Source organism: Cnephaeus nilssonii (assembly GCF_951640355.1).
Source record: "Cnephaeus nilssonii genome assembly, chromosome: 17".
Lineage (NCBI taxonomy): Eukaryota > Metazoa > Chordata > Mammalia > Chiroptera > Vespertilionidae > Cnephaeus > Cnephaeus nilssonii.
This window is the reverse complement of record NC_137088.1, coordinates 4,959,249-4,986,716: the sequence shown is the minus strand read 5'-3', so window position 1 is coordinate 4,986,716 and position 27,468 is coordinate 4,959,249. Positions and strand designations below refer to the sequence as shown.

Genomic DNA, 27,468 nt, shown 5'->3' with positions numbered 1-27,468 from the left:
TTTTCAAAATATCTTACGCAGAGGCTTCTGAAGGGGAGTCCTGAGTCCACCCTTGTGCCCCTCGGGACAGTGGCACCCACCCCGAGGGTGGCTCACAGCCCTGAATGTCCTTATTGTTTGATGCCGGTGAGAACAAGGCCAGACCGGAGCCCACCTCACTCCCCTGGCGGAGCGAAAATTAGATCAGTGATTCTCTTCCCATCAAAGGGGACTTCAATGCAACAGCATTTTTTAAAAAAGTGGTATTGTGTGAACAATTGGAAAATCTGATTAATGGTGAGAATAAAATGAAAGAGATATGCAAATCCCTTACTCCGCAAAAGACTGTCACTTTCCCCAAATCGTTTTTTGGGATCCGAAAATAAAATTTACATTTTTTTGGTGGCCCCGGGGAGTCCTGGGAAATGGCCTTTGGCATTGGGAATGAGTGGAGGGGCTTTCTTCTACCCCATATGCCTGAGAAAAACATTGGGGAGCACTATGGTGAAATCCCAGACCGGTAAGTATCAGGACACACATGTTTTAAAGTGGGAACAGGGGTAGGTGCCTTAATTTACATGTTAAATTAGGCAGCCTGTGGAGCGGGCCCGGAGTGGGAGGGAGCACGCCCCCCCCTCCCGCCCCCCGCCCTGGTGTGAGGGGAGAGAGTGAGCAAGGCGCCTTTCGGGGCGGGCACCACGCCCTCCTCCCGAGGCGAAGGGAACCAGCCTGGACAGCGCCTCCGGCATCGGAGCCCAGCCACCCCGCAGCAGGAGGCCTTGGGCAGAGCCTGCGCCCGCAGCAGCGGCAGGGACCCCCACCTCCTCCGACCGCAGACGGGGGCTGGGATGACCCAAGTTTGCGCTCGGGAGAGTCCAGAGCCGTGACCGCCCCTGTCCCACGGGAGGGAGCGGAGGGAGGCGGCGCAAACGCGGGAGGAGCGGAGGCGCGAGCGGCAGGCGCGGGAGGCGCGGAGCGAGGCAGCCGGAGCAGGTCCCGCGCCCGCGGCCACAGCAGCGCTGCCGGGACTCGGGAAGGCGCGCCGCCCGGACCGGGACCTGGGCGTCCTCTCCCGCTCCCAGCCGGACCCAGGGACGTGCTCAGCGGGCCGGGGGCCGCCGGCGACGCAGGTGTGTCCGCGGTGAGCAGGTGGGCGGGGGTCTGGCTCGCCGGGGGGTCGCCCAGCTCGCCAAACCCCACTCTGGGGGCGGATGCGCGGAGGCTGGGGTGACTCCTGGGAGGGGGCATCCCACCGTGGCCTCAGAGGGGCGAGACCAGGTTCCCTCCTGGCCCCGCAGCCCTTCCCCGGGAGGGACCCCCTTTCCCAGCCGAGCCCCTGGGGGTGGAGGCTGCCTTCAGACAGCGGGGTCCCCGGGGAGGGGGAGGCGGCGGGTCCCCGATCCCTAGGCGCCCACTTTCTCCGCGGGGCCACCAGGAGGACCTGCGGGCAGCCTCCCGCTTCCCCACCCCTCGCCCCCCTGCCCTCCGGGAGGATTCCGGACCCCCCAGGACAGGACAGCCCTTTCGGGGGTGCGGGGGAGTGTGGGGGAGGGGCAGGTCCAGCTGGGTTTGCAACCCCGGCCTCGCCTCCCCCCTCCAGACCCGACCCCTCTGGGGAAGCGGGGCGCAGTACCCCACCGCCCTGTCTGCCCTCCACTCTCAGAGCAGGATGCCAGGGCCCCGCGGGGTTCCGTAGGCCCTGCCAGCTTGAGGCGGGAGACCTGTGGGCAGCGGGAGTGGGGGGGAGAAACCGGGAGGGGGGGCTGGAGGTGCGGAGGGCAGGGCATGGTGGTTGCCATGGCTCCCGGGACCGACTTGGGGCGCTGGAGATGCGGGTCACGCCGCCCCTGCGCTGGGTGCCCCTCCCCCTGTCCTTTCTCTCTCGTTCTCCCTCTTTTCCACCCCCCCCCCCCTTTTTCCTGAGTGCGGGCAGCTGGGGCGGGCGCGGGCGCAGTGATTGATTCCAAGAGCGGGGCTTGGAGCGGGAGGCTGGCTTGCTTGCCCGCCAGCCCGCAGCCCCGCCGCCCGCAGCCCCGCTCCCTGAGGCTGTGCAGCTCGGTCAGGGGCCGGACTCCCGCGAACGCCGCGGAGAAGCCACGCACGCGGTCCAGGTAGCGCGGGGGTCGTGCTGGAGGCGGGGAAGGCCGCGGCCCGGAGGGAGAGGTGTGCAGCGGCGCCTCAGGGCGGCGGGCGGGGACCAGGCCCGGCTCCGCGTTCTGCCCGGGGAGCCCCAAGGCAGGAGCTAGCTGCGCATCCGGAGCTCCAGGAGCGGGCGGGGCCAGGGGTGCTGGCAGGCCATGCGCTCGGAGGTGGCACCAGGAGCTCCCTGGGGGGAGCCTGGCAGAGTCCCTCCGCGCCCACGTGGCTCCACTTCCAGCGCCCCCACCTGGAGGTGTGGTTTGGCAGCAGCGACTTCAGGACACCGTGCCTCAGTTTCCTCTTTCCGGTCCTAGGGGTCATGTCCACACCTGCCTCCGGGCTGTTGCAGGGCTGGAATGAGAGCATCCAAGTAGACAGTGGAGCATAATAGACGCTCCAGAGTGAGTGTTGGTTGCGGAGGCGGGTCCTGTTCCTGTTCTTCGTGGTGCCTTCTCATTTCCCCGCTCGCCTATCGATGCCAAACGCCTCTGTTTTCCAATCTCCTTGACTATCAGGGAGTATGACTATTGCCACGCGGCCCAGCCCCCAAAGCTCTGGATTGCCGCCGATGGGACGCTAACACCGACCGCTGCTGGTCAGGTTGGCTTGTCCGTAAATGGGTGGAGAGAGACTCAGACGGTGATTTGGGGAAACGTGGTGACAAGGAAACAATGTGTGTGAGACTTGGTGTTTCCTCTGGTACCTGCAGAGGCCGCCGTGGGTGTGTCTGAATTCCGTTCTCTGTGATGCCCCCCCCCCCGTGGCCCCCACCTGTGGCCTTCACCTGTGGCCTCCCCTGTGGCCTCCCCTGTGGCCTTCTCCTGTGGCCTCCGTGGCAGGTGGATCTGGGATCTGGTGTGCGAGCCAGCTTTCCGTGTGACTGCCTTATATGCTGAGGTCATAGCAGAGCACGTGTGTGATCACGCCTCACAAGCTCCTGCATACAGTGACTGCGTGGACACCAGCAGCCATGTCTGGGCAGGTGTGAGAGCAGTCCTTAGAAATCTCTTTCTCGCATGTCTGTGCCCCCTTCAGGGCCGAAGAGCCAGGCTATGGTGATGATTATGTTTTCTGGACTGTTCTCTGTTTCACCTGTATGGATGGATTTTTTCCTTTCAGAAAAAGGCAGACGCGGTGGTATGGCTCAGTGGTTGAGTGTGGACCTAGGAACCAGGAGGTCACGGTTCGATTCCCCATCAGGGCACATTCCTGGGTTGTGGGTTCGATCTCCAGTAGGGGGCATGCAGGAGGCAGCCAATCTATGATTCTCTTTCATCACTGATATTTCTATCTCTCTCTTCCTTAAAAAAAAAAAAAAGAAAGAAGAAAAAAAGAAAGGAAGAGGCTGTGGAGGTTGACTGCTCCCTCCTGGGTCCGTAGGTGCTCCATTACCTGGTAATGAGCAAATTATACACCAAGGACGGGACTGCCAGGCTGACAGGACTGACATGCAGCTGACATTCCCTTCACCTGTGTTCACACATTCGGTGACCTGGCTTTACATCATTTCTTTTACAAACCGCTTGTGAAAAGGTAGGCCTGTCTCAGATCTGAAGCTAGGAGAACCCACAGATGTCTCCCGCACAGAGCTCCCAGGACTATAAAGCAGACCCACCCAGGAAGGTGGGAGGTGGTTGGGCCCCAAATTGCTTTGTGGAAGTAATGAGGCCCATTCATTCTGATGAAGAATTGCGTCAGAGGAATGATCAAGGCTGACTTTAGATCCTAACCAGTGTTTATCTCATGAAGGAAACTTAAGTCGTAGACGGGGGCTGGTGGCTCAGGTTTGAGGGATTGAGGGATGGGTGCCAGGAGGCCCCAGGAGCATCAGCTCAGTGTGTAGAGTTTGCCTTCGAGGGTGACGGCCCGTGACAACACCCCTCCCTCCAGTGACTGTGTCATCGTTAAAGGTGCCTTGAGGAATTAGCGTGACAGCCGGCCTGACATTCACATGGTCATTTACATAGCGTTTCCCGGGAGCGCTGGCATTTGCTGTTTCACTTGTTGGAAATTATTTTGGCCTTTGATTTATGATGGCCACCGTGCCATGGAGCCTAATATATCTTAGAGACAAAAATTTAGCCTCACAGTGCGTTGTGTTTTCCCTAAATATCCGAGCAGCCGTGCACAGGAGAAGCTTGAGTTAGGCTACAGACAAAGGGGACAGGGAAAGCTGTGACAGTCCTGGAGGTGTCAGTTCTAAACGGGGGACTGATGGGCCTGCCAAGGTGTGCTCGGAGCCCTCCGTCTCTGCACTTGGGGGTGGGGTGGGGGTGGGGGCTGTCCTTAATGATGCCCTCTCTTGTCTGATGCCATCCATGTTCCCTGTGGTTTTTTCACACTCAGACCAAGAATACTGCCTTTTCAATTATGAACATTTAGATTACAGCTTCATCCTAACGAATTCAGCCCGAAGAGAATGCAATTGTTATGGTGATTTACATACAATATGCTAAGTTAACACAGCTAATGAGCGAAAGCCCGCTAGTCCTTCCATGCATTCCTAGAAAAACACTGTGCTAAGCATTCTTTCCAAGAAGAGATCCCATTATTCGCCAGCACTTTCGTCTACCTGCCCGGAGAGCTGGCACGGAGCCATTTTCTCGGCTATTAAGGTGGAATCTCTCACGTTGGCCATCACATGCCTCTCACAGCTCTTTGGGGTTGGGGGGGGGGGGGGGAAAGGAGGGAAGCAGGTCTCCATTTCATCAGACGTGGTGCTTTCTCCTTTCTCTACATCCTATTGGAGGGAAGAGTCTGTCTTTTCTAATTTTGGGGGCTGGTTAGCGCCTTAAACGTTACTAATTACTGCATTTTATTTTTTGTGTGTCGCAGTAGAGTCGTTAGTTAATTATAGCCTTCTCATTAGCACCGTGTGGAGAATAATGAATTAACACATCCCTCGGATCAAAAAACATCTAAGTTTATCTTCTGAGAATAAAAGTGTTATTGTGTTACCGAAAGTCACTATAATTTTCCCAAGAAGCAAATTGGTTGGAATCCTCCAGCTCTGGGGTAGGAACCCTGATGAATGAGGTGGCTGAGCACAGACGGGGAGTCGGGCTGCGGTTGCTTGGCAACCTAGCATTATTCTGCAGTTTCTTCTGGGATATTTATCCAGTAAACTAGAAAATTCTGTTTTGTTAACGAATGTTTTTTAGTCAGTGCACAAATAGACCATCACTAATTGAGATTTTATGTGTTGTGGATAAAAAATGGCCCTGCTTACCTTCCTGTCGTGCTGAGATGACACAAATACAAAGCATATTCTGTTTTCAGTTTTTTAACATTGACTTTCTGTAAAAAAAAAAAAGGTTTATTTCATTTTCATATGAATTTGTCTCTACCAAGATATTACAACTTGTTTTATCTCTTTGGAAGGTCAAATTATTAGGAGTGTGTGTGTGTGTGTGTGTGTGTGTGTGTGTGTGTATTTATTCACAGTTTTTCAGTAAGAGCCAGAAACAGAATCTTAACTGAGATGAAGTCTTCAGCAATCATGGTTTGCGGGTTGGACTGACCATTGGGTAAGTGTAGGGAGGCATGGGCATCCCGTCCGCAGGTCGCTGGAGGGTGATGACAGGGATGCTAATGCACTGAGTTTGGCAGATGTAGGCATGCCCGCTGTTCTTGGGCCCGGGTTCCTCTCCGGCTGGGTGTCGGGTGCCTCTCGCTGCCCCTGGAGGCTCCGGGCAGGAGCTCAGCAAAGCCCTTGGCTGCCTGTCTCCTCAGCCTCCCCTCCCGCCTCCAGGGACAGCGATCATCTACACTTTCCCGACTCAGCCTATGAATTTTAGTGCGCCTCGCAATTCCCTCCTCGGGTCGTAAAACCCTTCGGGCACATTTTATGCATCTCATAAACCCTGTGCTGTCTGGCACAGCGGGAGACACAGGTGTGCGGGGAGGTGCACTGGCTACCCCAGGGGGCCGTGGGGGCTGCATCCAAGTCCCCTAAGTCCTGTGTGGGTGGCCTTGGCTGGGTCAGGTGGCCTCTAAGACTGAGTTCTCCTAGGAAATGGATAATATTCAGACCCGGCGCGTGGGCATTACTGTGAGTGTGAAGTGGGCCAATCTACGTAGACAGCTTAGTGAATGTACTAAGCTCTCAGTTAATGCTGGCGTTAATTGATATAATTGTTATCCTTCCATTCCATGCTGTGGATGGAGGGAGGGGAGGGCACACCTGAGCCTGCTGGGGTCCTGGTCTTTCCTGATGAAGGCCCCCAGCACCTCGAACGCCTCAGGTCTGTGGGCCGAGGTGACGGGGAGCACGAAGCATTATGAGTGGAGGATCCTGATGTCGCCTTCAGGGCCCTCTGCCCACTTCCCTTGGTCATTCCTTCCTGTCCTGAGGGGGGTCAGCTGCAGCCTCCAAACTGTAGAACACGCCTGTCCTTTCCACGTTACCTCTGCTTTCCTTTTGGAGATACGGGGGTACAGCAGAGAGGACATGCAGAGGGCATGGTTCAGCTTCTATGGCAACGGGCTTGTATGTTTAAAACTATGTTTTTATTGATTTCAGAGAGGAAGGGAGAGGAAGAGAGACAGAAACAGCAGTGATGAGACAGAGTCATTGATGGGCTGCCTCCTGCACGCCCCCTACTGGGGATCGAGCCCATAACCTGGGCATGTGCCCAGACCAGGAATCAAACTGGGACCTCCTGGTTCATAGGTCAACGCTCAGCCACAGAGCCATGCCAGCCAGGCTAACAAGCTTGTAGTTTCAGCTGAGGTTCTTCCCTAACGGAGCCTGAGCTGAGATGGAGGCTCCGACGGAGGGAGGGCAGGCGTCCAGCTCTGGAAATGACACCTGACCTCTGAGGACAGGTCTTCATTATCAGCTGTCAATTCAGATGCGTTTTCAGAGGGAACAGCAATCCACCTGGGTTCTAGGCATGGCCAATATACTTGGGGTTTTAGAAAGGTGTTTGATTTTTTGGTTTGAGGTGATTAGAAGCCAATGTTGATTTTTTATGTGTGAAATAGAAATACCACTCTCAAGTCTCAGTGACGGCAGCGATGCTTGTGTGGAGAAGCGGGGGCAGTGAAACGCGCTTGCTCCCGGTCTGGCCAGGCCGGTTCTTGTTCCCTTGGACCCTGGGGGATCGGTGTGCTCTGAGCTTCTGTTTGAGCCCTGCCTGTTTCTCCAGAGCACGGTGCTCGGCTTCCCAATCAATACGTTTATTTTTCTGTTGTAAATTCAGAGACTTTCTGAACTTCAGTAAAAGGCACCTGGTGCACAATGAAGAATGATTCATACATTAAAATATGTTTTTTTAATCCTCACCTGAGGATACGTTTAGAGAGAGGAAGTGGAGGGGGGGGGGAGAGAGAAAAACATCAATTGGTGCCTCCCATACGAGCCCTGACTGGAATCAAACCCACAACCTCAGTATATGCACCGACTGGGAATTGAACCCATGACCTTTTGGTGCACAGGATGATGCTCAACCCACTGAGCCATCAGCTAGGGCTGGATTAAAATATTTAAGGAATTACATGCAATGGCAAGAAATTAAAAAAAAATGCCAACAATGGTGAGCATACAAAAATAATAACCGTGTTAACATCTATAGACTACATCAGAACAAATAATAGGCTGCTTGAGGCTGTCTGTTATTACTCACCAATTGGAGACATACTCCATGTTCTGAGACAGCGATCTAAGCGAGTGGATGAAAACAAAGCGCAAAGAAAGAAAGGTGTTTATGCCTGACCTCGATCCCGCTCCGCTCCGTAACCTCCAGCCACTCTCGGCGGAGCTCGATTTCAAAGGTCTCACAGACCGCGTTGGCCAGGCACGCAAGCTTCCACTTGTAATTGATTTGGGCTGAATAGGTTTTGAACACCATTGATGCACTCAGAATAAAGGACCAACAAAGAGCAATTCAGGTGCAACTCACGGGAGCTTCTGCTAGTCAAGTTCACATAAACTGGAGTTGACCTTAACCTCCATCCCCTCCGGAAGGGCCACGTCATCCCAGTGAATGCCGTCCGATTATTGGTCGCTGACCTCCACGCACAGAGCCTCCCGTGGAGGACTGGTCACTGCCTCCTGTTTGCCTGTGTCCCCAGCCGGAAACTGGGGAGAGAAACGTGCACCGGGGCCTCCCAGTGGTCGTCGGAGGATTAATGAGCTAATAAGTGCTTTGAAGAGGAAAGTGCCAGCTATTATTATTACTAATAAAGCATTTTTCTCCTGTGTGATATTGGACAGCAGCCATTAAAAACCCATTATTGTACTTAGCAATGAAGCCGTCTGGTTCGGCCCAGCATTCAGGCCTCATCCCTTCCACTTCCTGTGCCCTGCAAGCCTCAGAGCTGATGGCAGGGGCTGCGGGGTGTGTCCTCGCGTCCCAGGCTGGTGCTGCGAGGTCTGCTGATTGCCTTTAGGGAGGCCCTTGGGGAAGTGCTCGCCTGCACTTCGGTTCTGTGACCTGGAAGAGGAGGCAGTGCCCAGTCTAGTTTTTTATTTATTTTTATTTATTTATTTTTATTGATAGCAGAGAGGAAGGGAGAGGGAGAGAGATAGAAACATCAATGATGTGAGAGGATCATTGATCAGCTGCCTCCTCCACGCCCCACAACCCTGGCATGTGCCCTGACCAGGAATTGAACCATGACCTCCTGGTCACTAAGCCATGCCGGCTGGGCCAGATAGGTTTTGTTTCACTGGATTTACTCCGCATTTCCTGCCCTTGAAGATGCACCCTGGGATCCTTTTGGTTATTTAGTTCCATGAAGGCAGCGAGCTTACTCAGGTGGCTGTGTGTGTGCCCGGTCTCTCCGCTGGTCCGTGGACCTCTTACAGGAGGTCTCAGGGCCCCGGGAGCCCCAGGAAGACTGTGGGGGCCGGAGGCGCACTGACCGCGCCCTGTAATCCATCGTCCAGTGGTCAGAGACCGGCCGGGCACTGTCATCCAACCCCGATGGCGGGCTCTAGTGGACAGGGAAGGGGGCATCCAGGAAAGACCTGCCCGTGCACGGAGGTATTAAGCCCACTGCCACACCACATTCCCCATGTCACTGACCACACCGTGGGAACGGAGAGGGGGTGGGCAGGACAGCTGCTGCCCATGGGACACTCCCATCTCCCCCAAGTGGCAGGGAGTGGACATCAGCGAGGAGGGTTCGATTGCGAACAAGGGCACTAACCTGGGTTGCAGGCCCTGGTCAGGGTGCATGCGGGAGGCGACCAAATGATGAGTCTCTCTCACATTGATGTTTCTCTCTCTGTCTCTCGCCCTCCTTCCACTCTCTCTAAAAATCAATGGAACAACGTCCTCAGGTGAGGATCAACAAAAAGCCACAAGTGTTTGTGGGTGCAGATGCCCCGAGTCAGCTGTGGCTCCTGCGGAGGATGGGGGTTCATTAGCTCTGAGCACTCCTCCCCTGGTGTTGGCCAGGCATTTAGGAGGTGTGCTGCCTCCGTCCTCCCAAGAGCCCATCGGCCCCCAAAGATGGCTGCTGGAGGTTCCTCAGACAACACAGAGGGACCATGCCTCTGGGCAAGGGCTACTGACCAGGCCATTCTTACCCAGAACAGGAGCATTCTCCACTTTCCCCCTCCCCTTCCCCCCCCCCCCCCCGGCCTGGCACTTGGTCCCAGAAGCTACGCCCAGTGCGCTTTCTTCAGCCGTGTTGGTTTACAGAAGTGCCTTGATAGAGGCACAGAAGCTCACACCAGCGCTGTGGTGCAGAGAAACTGCAAGTCATCATCTTCTTTGTCAGTGCTTCCAGGAGCCAGGTGAGCTGCTGGCCCGCCTGCAGCTGGCCGGTGCCAGCTCAGCACCTCTGTGCCGGCTGCTGTGCCCGTCAGCAGCATCAGCAGCTGGAAGCCGCGGAGGGAGGGCTTTTTAGAAGCTTCACTTTTCTCCCCTTCAGTCCTGTGTGCATCGGGGGGGCAGCTGCCTTCTGTGCACCTGCTGAGCAATTTGGTTCCACCGGATTCCTGCTGGGGAAGAGCAGTATCAGGAAACTAAACCTTTTGGGGGGTCCCTGTGCCCCAGAAACAAGACAGAAGAGCCCGTGCCTCCCAGTGAAGTGTGTGTACACATGTGTATGTTTGTGTGTGTATGTATGTGTGATGCATCTGTGTGTGCATCTGTGTGTACATATATGTGCACATGCGTGTGTGAACATGACACCTTTGTGCATGCATGTGTATGATGCACATGTGTGCGTGTGCATTGTGTGTGTGGTTCTGAGTCCAAGGAGTCATTCATTCACTCACCCAATATTTATTGAGCTGCTCATAAATCCCAGGGCTGTGCTAAGCTTTAGGGTGGAGACAAGCTCCCCGCCCTCCCCAAGTGCACCCCGACTGAATGCCAGCCAGTAAGTAAGCAAACAAACAAATCATTAGGGAAAGAAACAGAGGTCTGCGGGAGAGGAACCTGAGAGTGGGAAAGTGGCTTTTGGAAGGTTCTCAGAGAAGGTGACTCTGAGGATCTGAGCGGAGAAGGTGACTCTGAGGAGCTGAGCGGAGAAGGTGACTCTGAGGATCTGAGGGGAGAAGGTGACTCTGAGGATCTGAGGGGAGAAGGTGACTCTGAGGATCTGAGCGGAGAAGGTGACTGAGGATCTGAGGGGAGAAGGTGACTCTGAGGATCTGAGGGGAGAAGGTGACTCTGAGGATCTGAGGGGAGAAGGTGACTCTGAGGAGCTGAGGGGAGAAGGTGACTGAGGATCTGAGGGGAGAAGGTGACTCTGAGGATCTGAGGGGAGAAGGTGACTCTGAGGATCTGAGCGGAGAAGGTGACTCTGAGGATCTGAGGATCTGAGCGGAGAAGGTGACTCTGAGGAGCTGAGGATCTGAGCGGAGAAGGTGACTCTGAGGATCTGAGGATCTGAGCGGAGAAGGTGACTCTGAGGAGCTGAGGATCTGAGCGGAGAAGGTGACTCTGAGGATCTGAGTGGAGAAGGTGACTCTGAGGAGCTGAGCCTGAGGGGGGAGAAGGCAGGAGGGGTCCGCCAGAGGAACAGGTCTGGGCAGCGGGAGGAGGGCGGCTGGGCTGCGGGGGAAGAGGTCTGGTGTCTCTGGGACCCACAGAAGGCCTGACCTCCCAGTCTTCATGGGTGAGTCCTACAGGGGATGTTGGGGCAGATTCTGCAGGGCCTCCTGGTGCTGGGTGAGAACGCGGATTCTGATTTATAAAAACTCCCCTTTCCCATTGGGAGAGGGCGGGTGTGGTGAGCCAGGTCCAGGCTTCCCCGTGGGAGGTGGGAACAGCCGGGCCTGAACTGGGCTGGGAGAAGGGCTTTTGTAAGGGAGGCAGTGTATTCTTCTAGTCGGCTGATGCAGGGGTTTGGGCGTAAGGCGTCACAGGAAGGCTCTGTAAGGAGGGTGTTCCTGCAGCAGGGCAGAGGGAACTGGGGCCAGCAGGCCAGAGGGAGGGGGACCAGTGGGGCTGGGCGGTGGGGACCCAGGATGGGCCTGCAGAGAGGACGCAGTGCAGCGGGCTGCCTGGGAGAGCTGCTTGCTGGGCCCCCAGCAGCTGGCAGGTGGACGTTCCAGGTGAATAGCAGGCCTGTTGTGATGGGCGTGGCGCAGGGTATCAGACTGCCCTTCATTTGACCCTTAGAGTCAAACCAGGTGTAACATCTCTGAAGTCTGAAGAGGAATACAGTAGAGAACCATCCAGAAAGGTGCAGCCAGAATGGATTCTTAGCATAACTTTTTTTTTCCTTATAAGGACAGGTCATAAAGCAAACATGGCCCTAGCTGGTTTGGCTCAGTGGATAGAGCTGGTTTGGCTCAAAGGGTCCCAGATTCGATTTCGGTCAAGGGCACATGCCTTGGTTGCAGGCTGCTCCCCAGCCTGGGCCCTGGTCGGGGTGCATGCAGGAGGCAACCAATTGATGTGTTTCTCTCACATTGATGTTTCTCTCTGTCTTTCCCTCTCCCTTCCACTCCTCCTAAAAACCAATGGAAAAATATCCTTAGGTGAGGATTAAAAATGTAAAATAAAAAAATAAACGTGAAAGCCGGTTCAGACACTAACACGTTTTCTTATGCCCAGGCACACACATGAGTGGTCACACACTTGTACACACACACACACACACACACACACACACACACAACAGCATTGTGTAGGAGCTAAACGATTGTGCTCCCCGAGGTTACCTGAAATTCAGGGAGGAATAGCTGGAATAGTAACTAGGGGGGCAATTCCCCCACCCCGTCTGCCTTCTTTAAAGCAGAACCATTTCTGTGACTTCTTAGGGAACATCGTTTACCCTGTGGTGCGTGTGTTTTTATCTTCCCCCTCATTTTCCACATGCTTCCTCCTCGCCCCAGTGCCTCGGAGACTCTTCAGTCGGGAGAGAGGCTTTCTGAGTCGCCGTCACGTGGGGGAGTTTTGCAAACATAACAAGCAGGGCGTGTTAGTTCCTGTCAAAATATTTTCCTGTTTAAACCGGGAAATTTGGGGCAGAAGCTGAGATGCACGTCAGGTTAATTCATGCTTATTATTTCAGGTGAATGATTTCACCAGAAGTCCGCGTCGGTACATTCATGTTTATGTCGTACAGGGAGGGAGCAAGAAGAGAAGAGGCCAGGGTTGCAAAGGGGCATGAACGTCCCGCACCGGCACCCAGACGCACCCGGCTCCCCTTCATAACCACCCCCAGGTGCGCCTCTGTCACTGCTAAGCGGGGAGTCGTCCTGGAAACCAGTTTCCATATTTTTCTGCTGAATGGCTCTCATAGAAAAGCTATCTGCGTCAGGCCGGTGTGGCTCAGTGGTTGAGCATCGACCTATGAACCAGGAGGTCATGGTTGATTCCCGATCAGGGCACATGTCCGGGTTGCGGGCTGGATCCCCAGTGTGGGGCGTGCAGGAGGCAGCCGATCCATGATTCTCTCATCATTGATGTTTCTCTCTCTCTCTCTCTCTCTCTCTCTCTCTCTCTCTCTCTCTCCCCCCCCTCCCTCTTCCTCCCTCCCTCTCTCTCTCCCTTCCTTCCTACCTCTCTGAAGTCAGTAAAAACATATTTTTAAAAAAGCAATCTGAGAAGAAGCAGGGGGACAGGAAGGCTGTGTTACCCAGAAGGTAGACGGGAGGCGGGTTGCGAACAGCTCCTGTGTGGGCAGCGTTCAGGCACACTCCAGGGATGTCTGCTGGTCCTGGGGCTGATGGGGCTGATTGCGGGGGCGGGGTAGGGGGGGCGTTCCTGAGCTAAAGGGGAGCAAACACAAAGGAAACCCTGTCCCTTCTCTGACACATTCAATCGCTGTCCCGTGAAAATAAGGACGAAAGGGTGGGCACACGTCCCTTTGGACGGCAGTCGGTGATGTGTGTGGAGCCAGGACAGGAGAGGCACCTGGGAGGGGTCGCAGGTGATGCTCGGCAGCCCTAGCTCGGCAGGAGGATTCTGTGTGGCTTGTGCAGGTTTCGTCCTGAGGGGCACAGACCTGCCGGCTGCCTCGCTGCCAGGCCTCCCAGCCTTCCCGGCTCCCTGTCCTTAGGGCCTGGGCATGCTCTCCTGCGTCTTCCACTTTTCCTCTGTCCCCACGTTGCCCCATTTCCTACCTGGAGATGCCTACACTTTGGCTTCGCAGGAGTGACTCTCAGTATTCGCCAAAGGGCAGGAGCTGGACCGTGCTTGTCAGGGGGTGGTGAGTGTAGGCGGATCCCCTGTGAGCACCCGCCGTCCTCACCCGCCTTCCTCACCTGCTGCCCCCGCCTCGGTCCACACCGCCCGGGCAGATGAGTGACAGCACATCTCTCCCGCGCTCATTGCAGCTAATAGCTGATGTCCGTCAGCCCGTGGATGGAGCGCCGGATCGATCCACCCGCCTTCGTTTCCTTGGCACGCGGCTCTGCAGTGGAGGCCCACAGCGCCTGAGTGGATTTGATCTGCAGCAAGGTTGTTGTTGGGATTAAAGAATCCGGACTCAGGAGGAGTTGAGACCCAATTTAATGATGTTGTGGGAATGCGTGGTTTTAACAACAAGGTGTTTGCTTCTTTGCGGGGATTTCAGTTCAAGTCTGTGTGTGGTGAGGGCACAGGGCCGAGTGGGGAGACCCTCCACCTCCACCTCCACCCAGGCGGCCGGCCTGCGCTGGGAGGCCATTGGACCTAAGAGAAAGGCTTCCATCCGGGAAAACATGGGCTGTTTTTCCCCTTGACGGTGCACAATTGTCTGCTTAGAGGTTAATATTCGGCCAGACCCACACGTGTGACTATTGACGTTTTCCACAAACTCGGTTGTGTAAATGTATGCGCGTGTCTAACGGGCAATATTTTACAATGATTATACCTAAGTGGATTATGCCTAAGTGGATACTTTATTTCTATTGATTATAATTTGCATAAATCGAGTGCACAGGGGACTGCGAGTCTGCTGGCGTGTAGGGTGGTGATAGGATTGTGAATGGCTCATTAGCCCAGGAGAGCCGGTGACCGAGGGTGGAGAGGGATTGCTATCCATCCGAGATCAAGTGGCATCTTTCCCACGTGGATTTCTAAATCCCCCATTACATTGCAGTCAGCTCCATGGCATATTTTAGAGGAGAGGTAGGCTGCCTCCCGTTCCTGATGGGAGATGTAATAGCGGATCTGACAGCGTGTGTACGAGATATGGGAGGTAATGTCCATTAAGTGGGCGAAAAATGCTCTTTTACGGAGAAAAAGTGACTTAAACCTCTGCGTCTCATGGGACCTCATTAGAGTCCTCCTCCAGGACTCTGTGCAGCTGATATTACCCGGAGTCCCGCCGCTCACACGCTGAAGGCCGGTGAGTGGACGCGGGATGAATGGTGCGGTTCTGCGGCCGCGCGGTGAGCATCGATTCCCGCATCAGCCTCACGTGTGTTTCCTAAGGAGATGCTGCTTTGTGTTTTCAGGTGATGATACGTTTCACTTTTTATTAGTTATCATTTCTGCCCACATGGTTTATGCCTGATTCCATTCATTAAAACGCTTTCCTAATCTTTCCCCCCCCCTAATTGTTATGTCCTTCAGAAACTTCATTAATTCTGAGCACTGATGTGTGAACAGTGGCAGGAGAGAACACCACTCCCAGAGCTGTCTGACCAGCCGTTCTCCCCGCGTCCATTGTCAGGTGCCGCCCACCTCTCCCCAGGACCCAGAGCACATGCAGGGCCCTCCCTCCAGGTGCATCCTGAGTAGGTGATGCAGGAATAACACGAGGGTCTGCCTTCCTCAAGGCAGGAGGATGTGCGTGTCCAGGGAGAGTGGGCCGTTCAGAGCTCAGCCCTTTCCCCAGACTAGAGAGGGCCTCGTGTTCCTGAAATAGTTGTGAACATGGGCAGGTGAGAGGAAAGGGTTTTTTGCTTGAAATTTTCAGATAATTAGTTCAGCTCTAAGGTATAGTTTATCCACTTCTTGTGGGATTATAAAACACCTACTGAGATTTCAGGGGGCTCCTTATAGCAGAGTTCAGACTATACTCTCTAACATTGAAAGAAGTTTCCAGAAAACACAAGATAATGTTGATTGGTCCGGCTGGCATGGCTCAGTGGTTGAGTGTCGACCTATGAACCAGGAGGTCACTGTTTGATACCCAGTCAGGACACATGCCTGGGTTGTGGGCTCACTCCCCAGTGTGGGGCGTGCAGGAGGCAGCCGATTAACGATTGTCTCTCATCATTGATGTTTCTATCCCATTCTCTCTTCCTCTCTCTGAAATCAATAAAAATATATATATTAAAAAAACAAAAAAAATAATGTTGGCTGCATGCAATTTAGACCTTAATCTTTAAGCTTTTGTCTTGAGCCTGCAAATCCATGACCTGCCTGTACCCCTCCCGCATCCAGACGTGATGGGGTAGAATTTTCCCCCTCTCCATTGCTCTGTGGTCTGTCCAGGGCGGGACCTGGGCCCGGCGCCGGTTTCGCTGCTGTGGTTCAGTTCTGCTGTGCGTGGGTCCCCGTGCCTGCCCTGCACCCTGGGTGTCAGCAGTGTGAGGAGGCTCGGTGAGGAGCTGCAGAAAGTCAGGACAGACCTACAGAGTGAGCCCGGTGACTGGTGACCGGCTGGCCCCTGTGGGAAAACCCTCCTCAGCACTTTGTTCCCCGAGCTTCAAAGGGGCCTTGTTTGTGGAGGATCAAAGGGTCTCTTGCAGCATCAATTCAGAGCATTCAGCGCACACTGAGGGAGGAGAGCCTGGCTGTGCTCCGGGTGAGCGGACCCCGTGGAGAGACAAGGAGGGTGCTTCTCTCCGGCTGTGCCCCACATTCCACAGAGGAGCCCAGAGCCGAGGCTTCACATGGACACGTCCCCGGACAGCTGTGTGCAGCCTCCCCGGGCCCTGGGAAGCCACCTGCCCCGGGAGAAACGGTTTCGCTTTCCCACGGAAGGGCTGAGTTCATTTTGGGTCATTTTATTTTTTAAATATATTTTTATTGATTTCAGAGAGGAAGGGAGAGGGAGAGAGAGATAGAAGTACCAATGATGAGAGAGAATCATGTATTGGCTGCCTCCTGCATGCCCCCGACTGGGGATCGAGCCCGTAACCCGGGCATGTGCCCTGATAGTAAATCGAACCGTGACCTCCTAGTTCACGGGTTGATGCTGAACTACTGAGTCACGCTGGCCAGGCTGGGAGTGTATCTGTAGACTATTTCCTATTCTCTATCACCCTAAAAGTGTGGGTGTGATCCTCAGCTATACTTTCCGCTTACTCATTTAGCCTAATACAAATTTCGTTTTGATGAATATTTTTCAAAGCATTTTTTACTCCCTTCACGTCAGAAATCTCTGGACCCTCTTATATTTCTGATAGATTAACTGACCCATTTTTGGCAGTGGGGGCGGTCAGGACACCCGCTGCTGGTCGACCAGAAGGCTGTGCGCTGAGTCCCCGTGTTCTCTTTCTCTCCTGTGAGCGGCTGGGCACTGCCCTGTGCTAGCTCAGGGGGAGGCCCGCTGAGTCATGGTTCCGGTCTGCACGTTGGAGGCTGTTACAAAGTACCAACCTGGTCTCTGGGGGACACGATTATGTTTCTGTGTCATTCCAGTTCCTGGAGCGCTTCACACAGTTACTTACTGGGTCCCTGTTACAGCGAGGTGAGAGTTGTCATTGCATTGGCGTATTTTGGTATACATTGTCACCTATAAACAGCAGCATTTCATTAAGTTAGAGTCAGAGTTAAGCAGTGAACATTTAGAGAGCCAGGAACCGTGGCCTACCTGGATCTCTGCACATCTCATGACGTCTCTTTAGCAGTTTGAGGTTTTCTCCAGTGATTAGAGTAACGCATGCTCTTCCGATGAGCTGTTTGTTTTCACAGTTTTATAAGTGAGGTGTTTGCACTTAGAACTTTTTTACAGAACAAAGTTTCCATTTGCTAGTGAGCACTTACAGAATAACAATTATTTTAGACATTATCTCTGATTTTTAAAATCAAAACATTGTTTCATTTTTTCCAGTTGTTTTTTTTTAATCCTCCCCCAAGGATGTTTTTTATTATTTATTTTATTTTAGAGAGAGAGAGAAACATTGATATGAGAGAGGAGCGTTGATTGGTTGCCTCCCGTTAGTATGCGTCCTAACTGGGGATCCAACCTGCAACCTATTGGTGTACAGGAGGCTGCTCCAGCCAGCTGAGCCACCGGCCAGGGCACACCTCCCCTGTCACACTCCGCAGGGACAACGGGAATCTCTGCTCCGGAGGGAGCTGGTGGCTTCTGGGAGGTGGGGCTGTAAGTGGTGAAATTTGGAAGAGCGCCAGCCCCTCCCCCCCTCGGGTGTCACAGTGGCTGGGGGCCGAGCTATGAGTTTGGCTACTATTGTGGCTAAAGCTTGGCTTCCAGGGTTGTCCTGATTCTGTAGCCCCCGGGCCCTCCTTCCCCTGAGGACTCTGCTCCCACCAACCCCCTTACACTCCTGGCTCCAGGTACCTGGTTGCCCAGGACACTGGCCAGCAAACCTCTGAGACCCTGTCCTGCAGGAGATGAGTCCTGTTGGCTCCGACTTCAGAGATGATCAGCAGGATGCACTGTATCCTCACTGGATGGTAGAGAAAGTAGAAATTAGGTCATTTTCCCAAGGTAACACTCCTGGTAGGTGCCCATTCGTTCAGGCAGGTGTGTATTGATTACCTGCTGTGGCACTGGGAGAGCTCAAAGCCCAGAACCTGGGGACCTGGGGGGCCCGGCTGTGGTTGGTCAGTCCAGGTCCTCCCAGGCCGCCATCTGTAGACAAGGGAGGGGCTCCTGAGGGGCTGTGTTCTTTCTCCTTGATGTTCTCAGGTAGTGAACTCTGGACCCTCCTCCCTGTTCTAACCTCTGAGCGCACTCCCCAAAACTGTCTCAACCTTCTTGAAGTTACTTACTTCTGTAACATACATGACTTACCTTAGCAATAGAATTCTGTTGTGTGTGATTTGCCTCCCTTTATTTCTGAGGGTTCTCCCCCCCTCCCAACCACAGCCTAAGATTGTAGAAAATACAGTTATGTCACCTGGCATGTAGCCTTCAAGGGTTTCTCGGTTTTGATCTGTTCTTTGTATTCATCTTCCACATTAAAGATTCTAGTCTTCTCAGTCTTCCCTGCGTGAGTCTGGTGACCCAGCATCTTGGATGTTTTAATTGCCTTCTCTGTTCGTCCTTCACAGCCATTGTCAGAGACATTTTTCTTGTAATCTTAGGCGTTTGAGGCAAAATGAAACTCTAAAGCGTGTTGTCGTCCCTGGGGGTTAGAAAGGCTGTCCCGCTCACATCATCTCACTTGAGCCCCAGGAACTGGGGCTGCAGGATCGGCCAGTCTCATTGGCAGCCAACACGTGCACACATTCCATGTTTTCCGTTCCTGCTGAGCGACAGCTGTCCCACGTGGAGGATGCTGGACACCACGGACACTGGCCGCCTCTGGGATCCTCTGCTCAAGGGAACAGCGCAACCGCTCTGTTAGCCGGGAGCTCAGGAAACAGTCGGACCCACGCACCGCCACCAAGGAGGGCCAGGAGCCAGGTTAACTGCTGCTTGGGCATTGCCAGTCATCACTAAACAATCCTGTTTGTATTAATAATGCACATAATACCCGGGTCAGGGCAGCTGAAATGGGACTGGAATGCGGTCGCTAAGCAAAGTGGACAGGCACAGTGTGTGGAGTGTCACTCGGTCAGTTGGACAGCAGTGGGGACCGTTCTGAGACTCACGGTGCGGATGGGGGTGGGGGCAGGGGGTTTTGTGTTTCGGTGAATTGGTGTGAGGCTCTCTCCAGAGGCCTCCCAATCTGTCTGCAACTATTTGGCAGGAGCTTTTGGAATGAGGCCAAAGGGATTGTCCAACTGCACGGAAAGGAAGTGAGCCGCTCGATGCGTTAGCCGTTCTTCTTTTTTTGGGGCCGAAGATATTGTAGCTTTATACATCCTTTTCCATCCTCATTTCTGCCAGGACGAGTTAGAATGACTGGGTGGAATTGAGTGGTTTGGATGAGACTCATTACATTAGGAGAAATGGCACACGGAAAGTCTTTGCTTTATTCCTACCATCCGCATCTCAACAGGAAAATCTTAGGTGGACAGAAGTGCATTCCTGGGGTGGCCTCTGGAACAAGCGTTGGAGAGGAGAGCCAATCCTCACATCGCCTGCGATGGGCAGTTAAAGGAGCGTGTGTGTGTGTGTGTGTGTGTGTGTGTGTGTTGGTGGAAACACTTCCTGCATTTCACAAGTTGCTTTTGAAAAGATGGGCGGTTGGTGGGAAGACACCTGGGTGGGGGGTGGCTGCTGGAGCTGAAAGCCCGGTACCCTTTCTTTCTTTCTCTTGGCCGTTGCACAAATACATCAGGCTAGCTCTATCCCCTTGTCCCAGCATTAATCATGCCTGTCCATTTTTGGTGTTTACACCTTTAAATATTTATGAGCTGCTGGGTCCTTTATTGTTGTTTACCCGCTCCGGGCACTGGAACGCCTTGCCCTCCTTCCGCAGCCAGCTCTCCCTTCCCTTCCTCATTCTCCTGCGCGGTCTTTGGATGGCCTCCAGTTTGCATACATAATTTGGGTATCGAGGTGCCAAAAATATAGTCATTTCAACTGGAGTCTTACTGAAGTCGCTTTCACTCAAATCTCATACCCCAATAACTTGGATTTCTAAGGCCTGGAAACTCAGTGAGGCCCCTCAGGGAAGCTGAGGTACACAGATAGGGTGTCAAAAAGCTCCCGTGGGTCGCAGGTCCCCAGGGAAGTGGCATCGGGAATGTAGAGATCTCAGAAGGAGCGCGATTTGGGGAGTTCTGATTCAAGCCTAGGTCTGGGATCACTGTGAAGATCTCCGTGGTCGCAAGCAGCCGCCTGGTTTTTAAGACTTGGATAGGATTGGGTTCAGTCCTCATAGCCATTCTCTAAAATTTTATGCACTTTTTCTTCCTTCGCAATTTTACAAGGTAGAGTCCTTTATCAGTAGGAAAACAGTTGCCATCCCGTTCCAGAGAAGAGTCAGAAGTTTCATTGTTGGTGGTGGGAGTGGGTTCATATCAAAGGAGTGCATTCTGGGACCCATGCACAGGAGGGCGTGGCATGGGAAGATTATTTGTGACATCAGATGCAAAATGAAAGGAGTGCCCTGGGTACCCAACATCTCATCTCCATCTGTCCTGCCATGGACAAAGTCCAATCCTGCCTTCATCGGGCCCGGAAGTAGGGCCAAGGTCCAGAGACCCTGTGCCCTGCCAAGGCCATGCCAGTCCAGCCTTTCTCCCATCCGGCCAGCTTAGCCTGTGTTCCCGACTGTGCTTGGGCTGGCTCTGTGTCCAGGACCACACTCGGAGCCCACCTGTCTACCATGGGCCCCGGGTGGCTGCTACTAGTAGGTCCACATGGCTGCTACAGAGAGAACAGGCGAGCAAAAGGGGTGAGTGTGTGATACCCAGAGAGAGAGAGACTGAGACAGAAACACAGAGACAGAGAGAGAGAGTTCTTTGTTAGCTGGGATCAGATCATCTCGGGTTTGGGAAAGACCAGGTGCCTTGTCAAAGTAACCAGTGAATTTCCCGAGCTTTCCCAGGCTTCTGGTGGGTCTACCTCCTAAACTAGTGGTTGGCAAACTCATTAGTCAACAGAGCCAAATATCAACAGTACAACGATTGAAATTTCTTTTGAGAGCTAAATTTTTTAAACTTAAACTATATAGGTAGGTACATTGTTATTAACTTAATTAGGGTACTCCTAAGCTGGCCTTTGCTAAAAACTCAAGGAGCCAAAGAGCCTCATGTGGCTCGAGAGCCGCAGTTTGCCGACCACTGTCCTAAACCATTCTATGTCCTAGGTCTTCCAGGTTGTGTCTCTTGTCCAATCCGATCTTTTCCCAGGCGAGGCTGACAGCCTCTGGGGTGCCATCTTGGCTGCTACTGAGCAGGTGCTCACCTCCCCTTTCTGGTTCTATCCCTTCCCTGTGATCTGTGGGGAGAGACCCGTGGTTCCCTGGGGAGTGTGTGAACCTCTGACTTCCTGGTGAAGCAGGCTTATGCTCCCTGGTTGATTATGCTTAATAATATCTGATTCCCTTGGCTCCCTTCCTTTATTAATATCGAGCTAGCTACGCTAACAAAATGACCATTAAAATATTACAAACAGACACTGAAACCCAGCAAAACTTGGGTGGTCTTTTTAATAAACTCACCCTTTGGATCTTACATTTAAAAGGACTTTTCAAGTAACAACATGACAGATGGCAAAAATAAAATGCCCGTAAAATTATGTAACACGACCAAAGAAATGACTCAGAGTCAAGTCCAGTGAAGGGAGATTTTGTTTCCTCAACCAAGTGCCGTTTTTTCCCTAAGACATCCATGTTGGAAAAATACCACGTGTGACACAAACACAAATCATAGGCAGCTCCCCCAACAGCAGAACTGATTGAGGCCTTGGAGAGGAAGTAAAACATGAAATACATCACTGCGCTCACCGGCCCGACCGGGGAGGGAAGGGCAGACGCCTCTCGAAGCCAGCGATGAGATGAGCAGGGAATTAAGAAGTAAATCAAAGGCTCCCATCAAAGCTCCAGTCCTCTGTCATAAACACTCCTGCCATGGAAGGAGGCCCTGTGCTCAGAGATCAAAGATGAGTGCCTCGCCATGCACCCCAAATTCTCTGCTCAGAAAACCCAGAGCAGGGAGAACGCAGAGGAAACACATCAAAGCTACTCAGAGCCCCACGGTGCCATCTCCCTTTCTCCAGGGCAGCTGGCTCCATCCGAGAAACGGAGCGAATCGTGCTGGCGCTTTGACAGAGAGCTCGAGTTCCGCTTTCAAGCAGGGAGGGTGGCACCCTAGGCTTGGCCGCTTATTGCAGACGCACATGGGGCCATTGCTTCCCGGGTAGCCAGCCCTTACGTCGGTAGTGAGGTCCTCTCCACCCTCTGCAGAGAGCAGGGCCAGGAGTTCATATGGAGAAAAGATGGTCTCTTGCGTGTAGCTGGGTCGGAGGCATCAGTCTGTGTTCGTGGGCATATTGTTAACGTCTCCTTACTCAGTGCATCCACCCTCGTGGGATGATTGCTGCTTCCGTCCACTTTGTAGTGGGTCCCCGTCCTCCGTATTCTTCTGTCATTCACACTGTATGTTATTGGTGACATTTTCAACCTGTGCCATGGATAAAATGGCAGTTAAAGGAAAATAAATCTTAGAAACAACTGTCCAGTTGTCTATTACAGGATGTTTCCTTCCTTTGCAAGAATTAAACCTTTAAAAAACGTTCATTCATTCAAAAATTGTTTTTGTTTCACTGTTGCGAGCCTCTCGGCTGAGGGTATAACAACAAACAAAACCAGACCCAGTGTTCACCCTCCTAAAGCTTACAGTCTAATAGGGCCGAGACCTGTAGATCGGATTGTCATTCAAACAATGCCACATTGCTTCTCTACGTGCCAGCTAGGAGAGTGAAACAGATTTGACTTGTGGAGGTCAGCGAATGCTTCTCGGAGGAACTGCTGCCTGGTCAGAGAGAGGAAGTAACTGGACAAGAGGGACGGCAAGAAGGAGACATCTGATTAGACGTTTTTCCCGGGAGTGGGTGGTGGTGGAAGATCAGTCTGGCTACAGGCAGAGGACAGGGCCGCAGGTAGTGTACTGATTCAGAGAATGGGTTTTAGCACCAGGAAAATCAGAAATCGGGCCACTTCTCATTTGAGAATGCTGGACAGATTCGACAACCTCTTTGAACCTCAAGCTGTTGACTGTAATCCTTGTCTCATAGAATTGCCCCGATAAATGTTAGCTATCATCATCACCATCATCATCATTGCCACCACTATCACCATCACCATTATTATCATCACAGCCATCATCATTATCATCATCATCATCACCATCACCATTATCATCACCATTATTACCATCACTATTATTATCACAACCATTATAATCATCACTACCATCATCATCATTATCACCACTGTCATTATCATCACCACCATCACCATCACCAACATCATTATCACCACTATCATCACCATAATCTTCATTAACATCACCATCACTACCATCATCATCATTATCATAACCATCATTCTCACCACCATCATTACCACCATCACCATCATCACCATCACATTATTACTGTCACCATCATCACCACCACCATCACCACCATCATCACCATAATCTCCATCAACATCATCTTCATCATCATCACCTTGGGGTCCAGCACTGATTTTAGGCTTATCATTTCATTACTTTGAGTATCAACTTTATACTTTTATAAAATAGAGGTGTTGGATTAAGTGATTTCAAGATTCCTTTCTGCTGTAACGTTCCATAGTTTCCACACAAATCTACACCTGGACATGTTAGTCCAGGCGGGAAGCCTGGCTGATGCAGTTAGGGGGGTGTTGCTTTTGGGGAAACGCTTTGGAAACAAGCAAAGTTCCGCCTTTTAGCAGCTTTCCTTATATTTTTAAAATTACATTTTAGAAGTTTCTGTTATCATAGATTACAGTTTATAGCTCATATTTCTTCTGCTAAGAAGCCCTTAAAGTGCTGCCGTGGGACGTTTAATTTCCCATTATGGTTAGTTTCTCAAATTCCTCCCTTTGTAATTGTCACATTTTTACAGTCCTGTTTAAAATAAATTTATTTTTCCAACTGAAGATATCAAGCTGAGTTGGAAATTGAAATCCAAGGACTGTAAAATCAAATGATAAGAATGTGGCTTCGGGCTGAAGCGTTCAACCACCACACCCTCTAGAAAGATCACTACAAAAATGTTTCCTCTTTTTTCTTATAAAATCCATAAGAACACCTCTGAGATCCTTTTGGTCAAAATAAAATTGCATAACATTTCTAAACCTAGTAAAGGGAAAATGACCTACACCTTGTTATTTGTTTAAATAGTTCCATATTTTGTTTGATTGCCTCATCTTTACTCTGTTTATACTTCACTGAAATGACTATTGTTTCAGCTTTACAAAGTCTACTTTTGACTAGAGTATGTTACACAATTTAATCTCTTTTTAGTGCCACAGATAGGAGAAAGAATACATATGTTTTATATACAGGATGTCCCAAAGAAATGTATATATGCTCCAATAGCCAATAGCTCAATTTTGAAAAGGAAATGTAGTTTAATAAACACGTAGGTCTTTGAGCCCTGGTCATCTCCTCAGTAAAGAGGAGGGAATGGTACAGAGTTTATTTTTAACAGGTACAATGACACCCTGTGTTACATTCAATACGTGGTGAAAGCTCAATCATTGTGGCCAGCAAGCGAGCCAGACGGGACCAGGACGGCCTGCCGATGTTTGGGTGCCAGCTTTGTTTGTGGGCCAATGAGTTCCCCTCGATGGTGTCAGATTTATGTGGGTTCCTGAGACCAGTGAACGGAGTCCAGTAGCGCACGGCCTTAAGCCACACCGATTCCTCCATCCCGACGGGTTACTTACAGACACGGCTGCTTTCCCTCCTCCTGGTCCTGAAACGTACGCTCCATGGGGACGAGGACTGGCAATGCTCCTTCCTCAGCTGCTGGAACATCCCACCTCCCAGGGGGAACCCGGTGGCTGCGGGGTGAGTGAGGGCCCAGGAAGTGGCACTTGAGTTTCGTTCTTTCCGATGCTATTCACAGGCCCTCTCGCTCCTAACCTCTCGCTGGCTTCCTGCGGGGACGGAGCCTCAGAAAGCCTTGTTTTCGGGAAAAGGTTGTTCTCGGCTGTGAGTTGTGACTTGGTCGATTGTGTGAGTCAAACAATCTCTCTGTCAGAGGCCAGCGTTCCAGTGGCTGTGACTCAGAGGCAGCGGGAGATTCCTAGAATGTCCTGTCATCGCGGGGCCTTTTCAGACATTGAAGTGACCATTGTACCACATGGACTCACAATCGGGGTCATCCGGTGACCCTTAGCGGTCAGGGACTTCTGGTCACTGAGACGCAGCTGGGAGCTGTGCCATCCTGTGTGTGTGTACGTGTGTGATAACTCTGTGTGTGTAATAACTAATGTGTATGTAATAACTGTGGGTGTGGTAACTGGGATGTGTGTGTGTGTGATAACTGTGTGTGTGGTAACTGGTGTGTGTATCTAACTGGTGTATGTGTGTGTGATAACTGGTGTATGTATAGTGTAAGATAACTGGTGTATGTGTGTGTGTGTGTAACTGGTATGTGTGGGGTAACTACTATGTGTGCATGTGTGTGTGTGTAACTGGTATATGTATGTGTGTGTATGATAACTGGTGTGTGTGTGTAACTGGTGTATGTATGTGTGTGTGTGATAACTGGTGTGTGTGTGTAACTGGTATATGTATGTGTGTGTATGATAACTGGTATGTGTATGTGTAACTGGTGTATGTGTAACTGGTGTATGTGTGTGTGTGTGTGATAACTGGTGTGTGTGTAACTGGTTTATGTATGTGTGTGTGTGATAATTGGTGTGTGTGTGTGTGTGTGTGATAACTGGTGTGGGAGGGTAACTGCTAGGTATGAATGTATGTGTGTAACTGGTGTGTGAGGTAACTGCTATGTGTGCATGTGTGTGTGACTGGGTATGGGGGTAACTGGTTTATGTATGTGTGTGTGTGATAATTGGTGTGTGTGTGTGTGTGTAACTGGTATATGTATTTGTGTGTGTGATAACTGGTGTGGGAGGGTAACTGCCAGGTATGCATGTATGTGTGTAACTGGTGTGTGAAGTAACTGCTATGTGTGCATGTGTGTGTGACTGGGTGTGGGGGTAACTGGAGTCTGAGGGTGTGTGTGCCTCCTCAGCAAGGTGTGTGCTCAGGTACCGAGAAGCCAGGCGCTCCGAGGGCTGTGACATCAGTGTCAGCCTGGACGGCGTCGCTGTCCTTGGCAGGGTTTGGCAAGTCATGTTTTGGGTCTGGGAAACCCCGCACTTTTCCATCTAAATTAACGGTGGCTGCTTCTCCGACGCCTCCATCTCGGCTCACAAAGGGTTCCCAGGAACCTCTGCCCAGCCAGCGGGCCTGGCCACCCTCATTGCTAATAAAATGGGCCAGAGCAGCGGGAGACAAACAGGATTAGGAAAGCTAATGGTTTCTAAATGAAATCATCTTGCTCAGACTTCCCCTCGTGGCGCCGCGGCTGAGACCAGCAGCCTTCGGAGTCAGCCCGCCCCTGGCGGGTCCAGAAGCTTCTGTCTGCCCTTTGCCACTGGCCACTGGCCACATGACGGGGTACAATTGTTGTTCAGGAGTCAGGCAGTCATGAGAGGGTGAGGTGAGCTGTCGCACCTGCTCTGGGTAGCGGGCGGGCCCGGCCCACACTCCACCTCTGCTCATTGCACTAACGCAGTGGTCGGCAAACTCATTAGTCAACAGCCAAATATCAACAGTACAAAGATTGAAATTTCTTTTGAGAGCCACATTTTTTAAACTTAAACTTCTTCTAACGCCACTTCTTCAAAATAGACTCGCCCGGGCCGTGGTATTTTGTGGAAGAGCCACACTCAAGGGGCCAAAGAGCCGCATGTGGCTCGCGAGCCGCAGTTTGCCGACCACGGCACTAACGCAAGGCCTGGAGTCGCTACCACGGACATGGGGACTCGGAGCTGGAGTGGCATCTGTCTAACTTGGCATTTCGCTGATTTTTACGTCCAAGTAAATGATTGGGCCTTAGAAAGGGAAGAAAGGAAGAAGAGGGAGAGGGGAGGAGGGAGGCGGAGAGAGATGAGAGAATAAGGAGCTCTCATATTCAGAAAATGGTACTGTTTCCCCTCCTGAGCCTTCCCGGCACAGCTCAGGCCACCTGCTCCCAACATTAAGCAGGAACTGAGGTCGAGAAGTCATATTCCATCCTGGAATCTCACAGGGACTCCCTGTGGGCCCTCGAAGGTCACTCGTGTATTAAGATTTCTTGTAAAGCTGCGTGGATTGCAGGTCAGTGACGCTGGAACCATCCCAGCCTCGGCACCTGGGCCCCTTTGTGGCT

General features: G+C 52.3%; 1 protein-coding gene across 1 annotated transcript in view; it reads left to right on the top strand.

The window, feature by feature from the left end:
• Positions 1 to 452: 452 nt before the first annotated feature.
• CHL1 (cell adhesion molecule L1 like) overlaps positions 453 to 27,468 on the top strand; it is a gene marked incomplete at both ends in the record, with an annotated part of 100,581 nt that continues 73,565 nt past the window's right edge. Inside the window, 3 exons of the mRNA XM_079795049.1 lie at positions 453 to 499; positions 887 to 1,120; positions 2,958 to 3,100. Of these exons, the coding sequence (XP_079651175.1) occupies positions 453 to 499; positions 887 to 1,120; positions 2,958 to 3,100 (424 nt within the window). The remainder of the gene's footprint in view (positions 500 to 886; positions 1,121 to 2,957; positions 3,101 to 27,468) is intronic.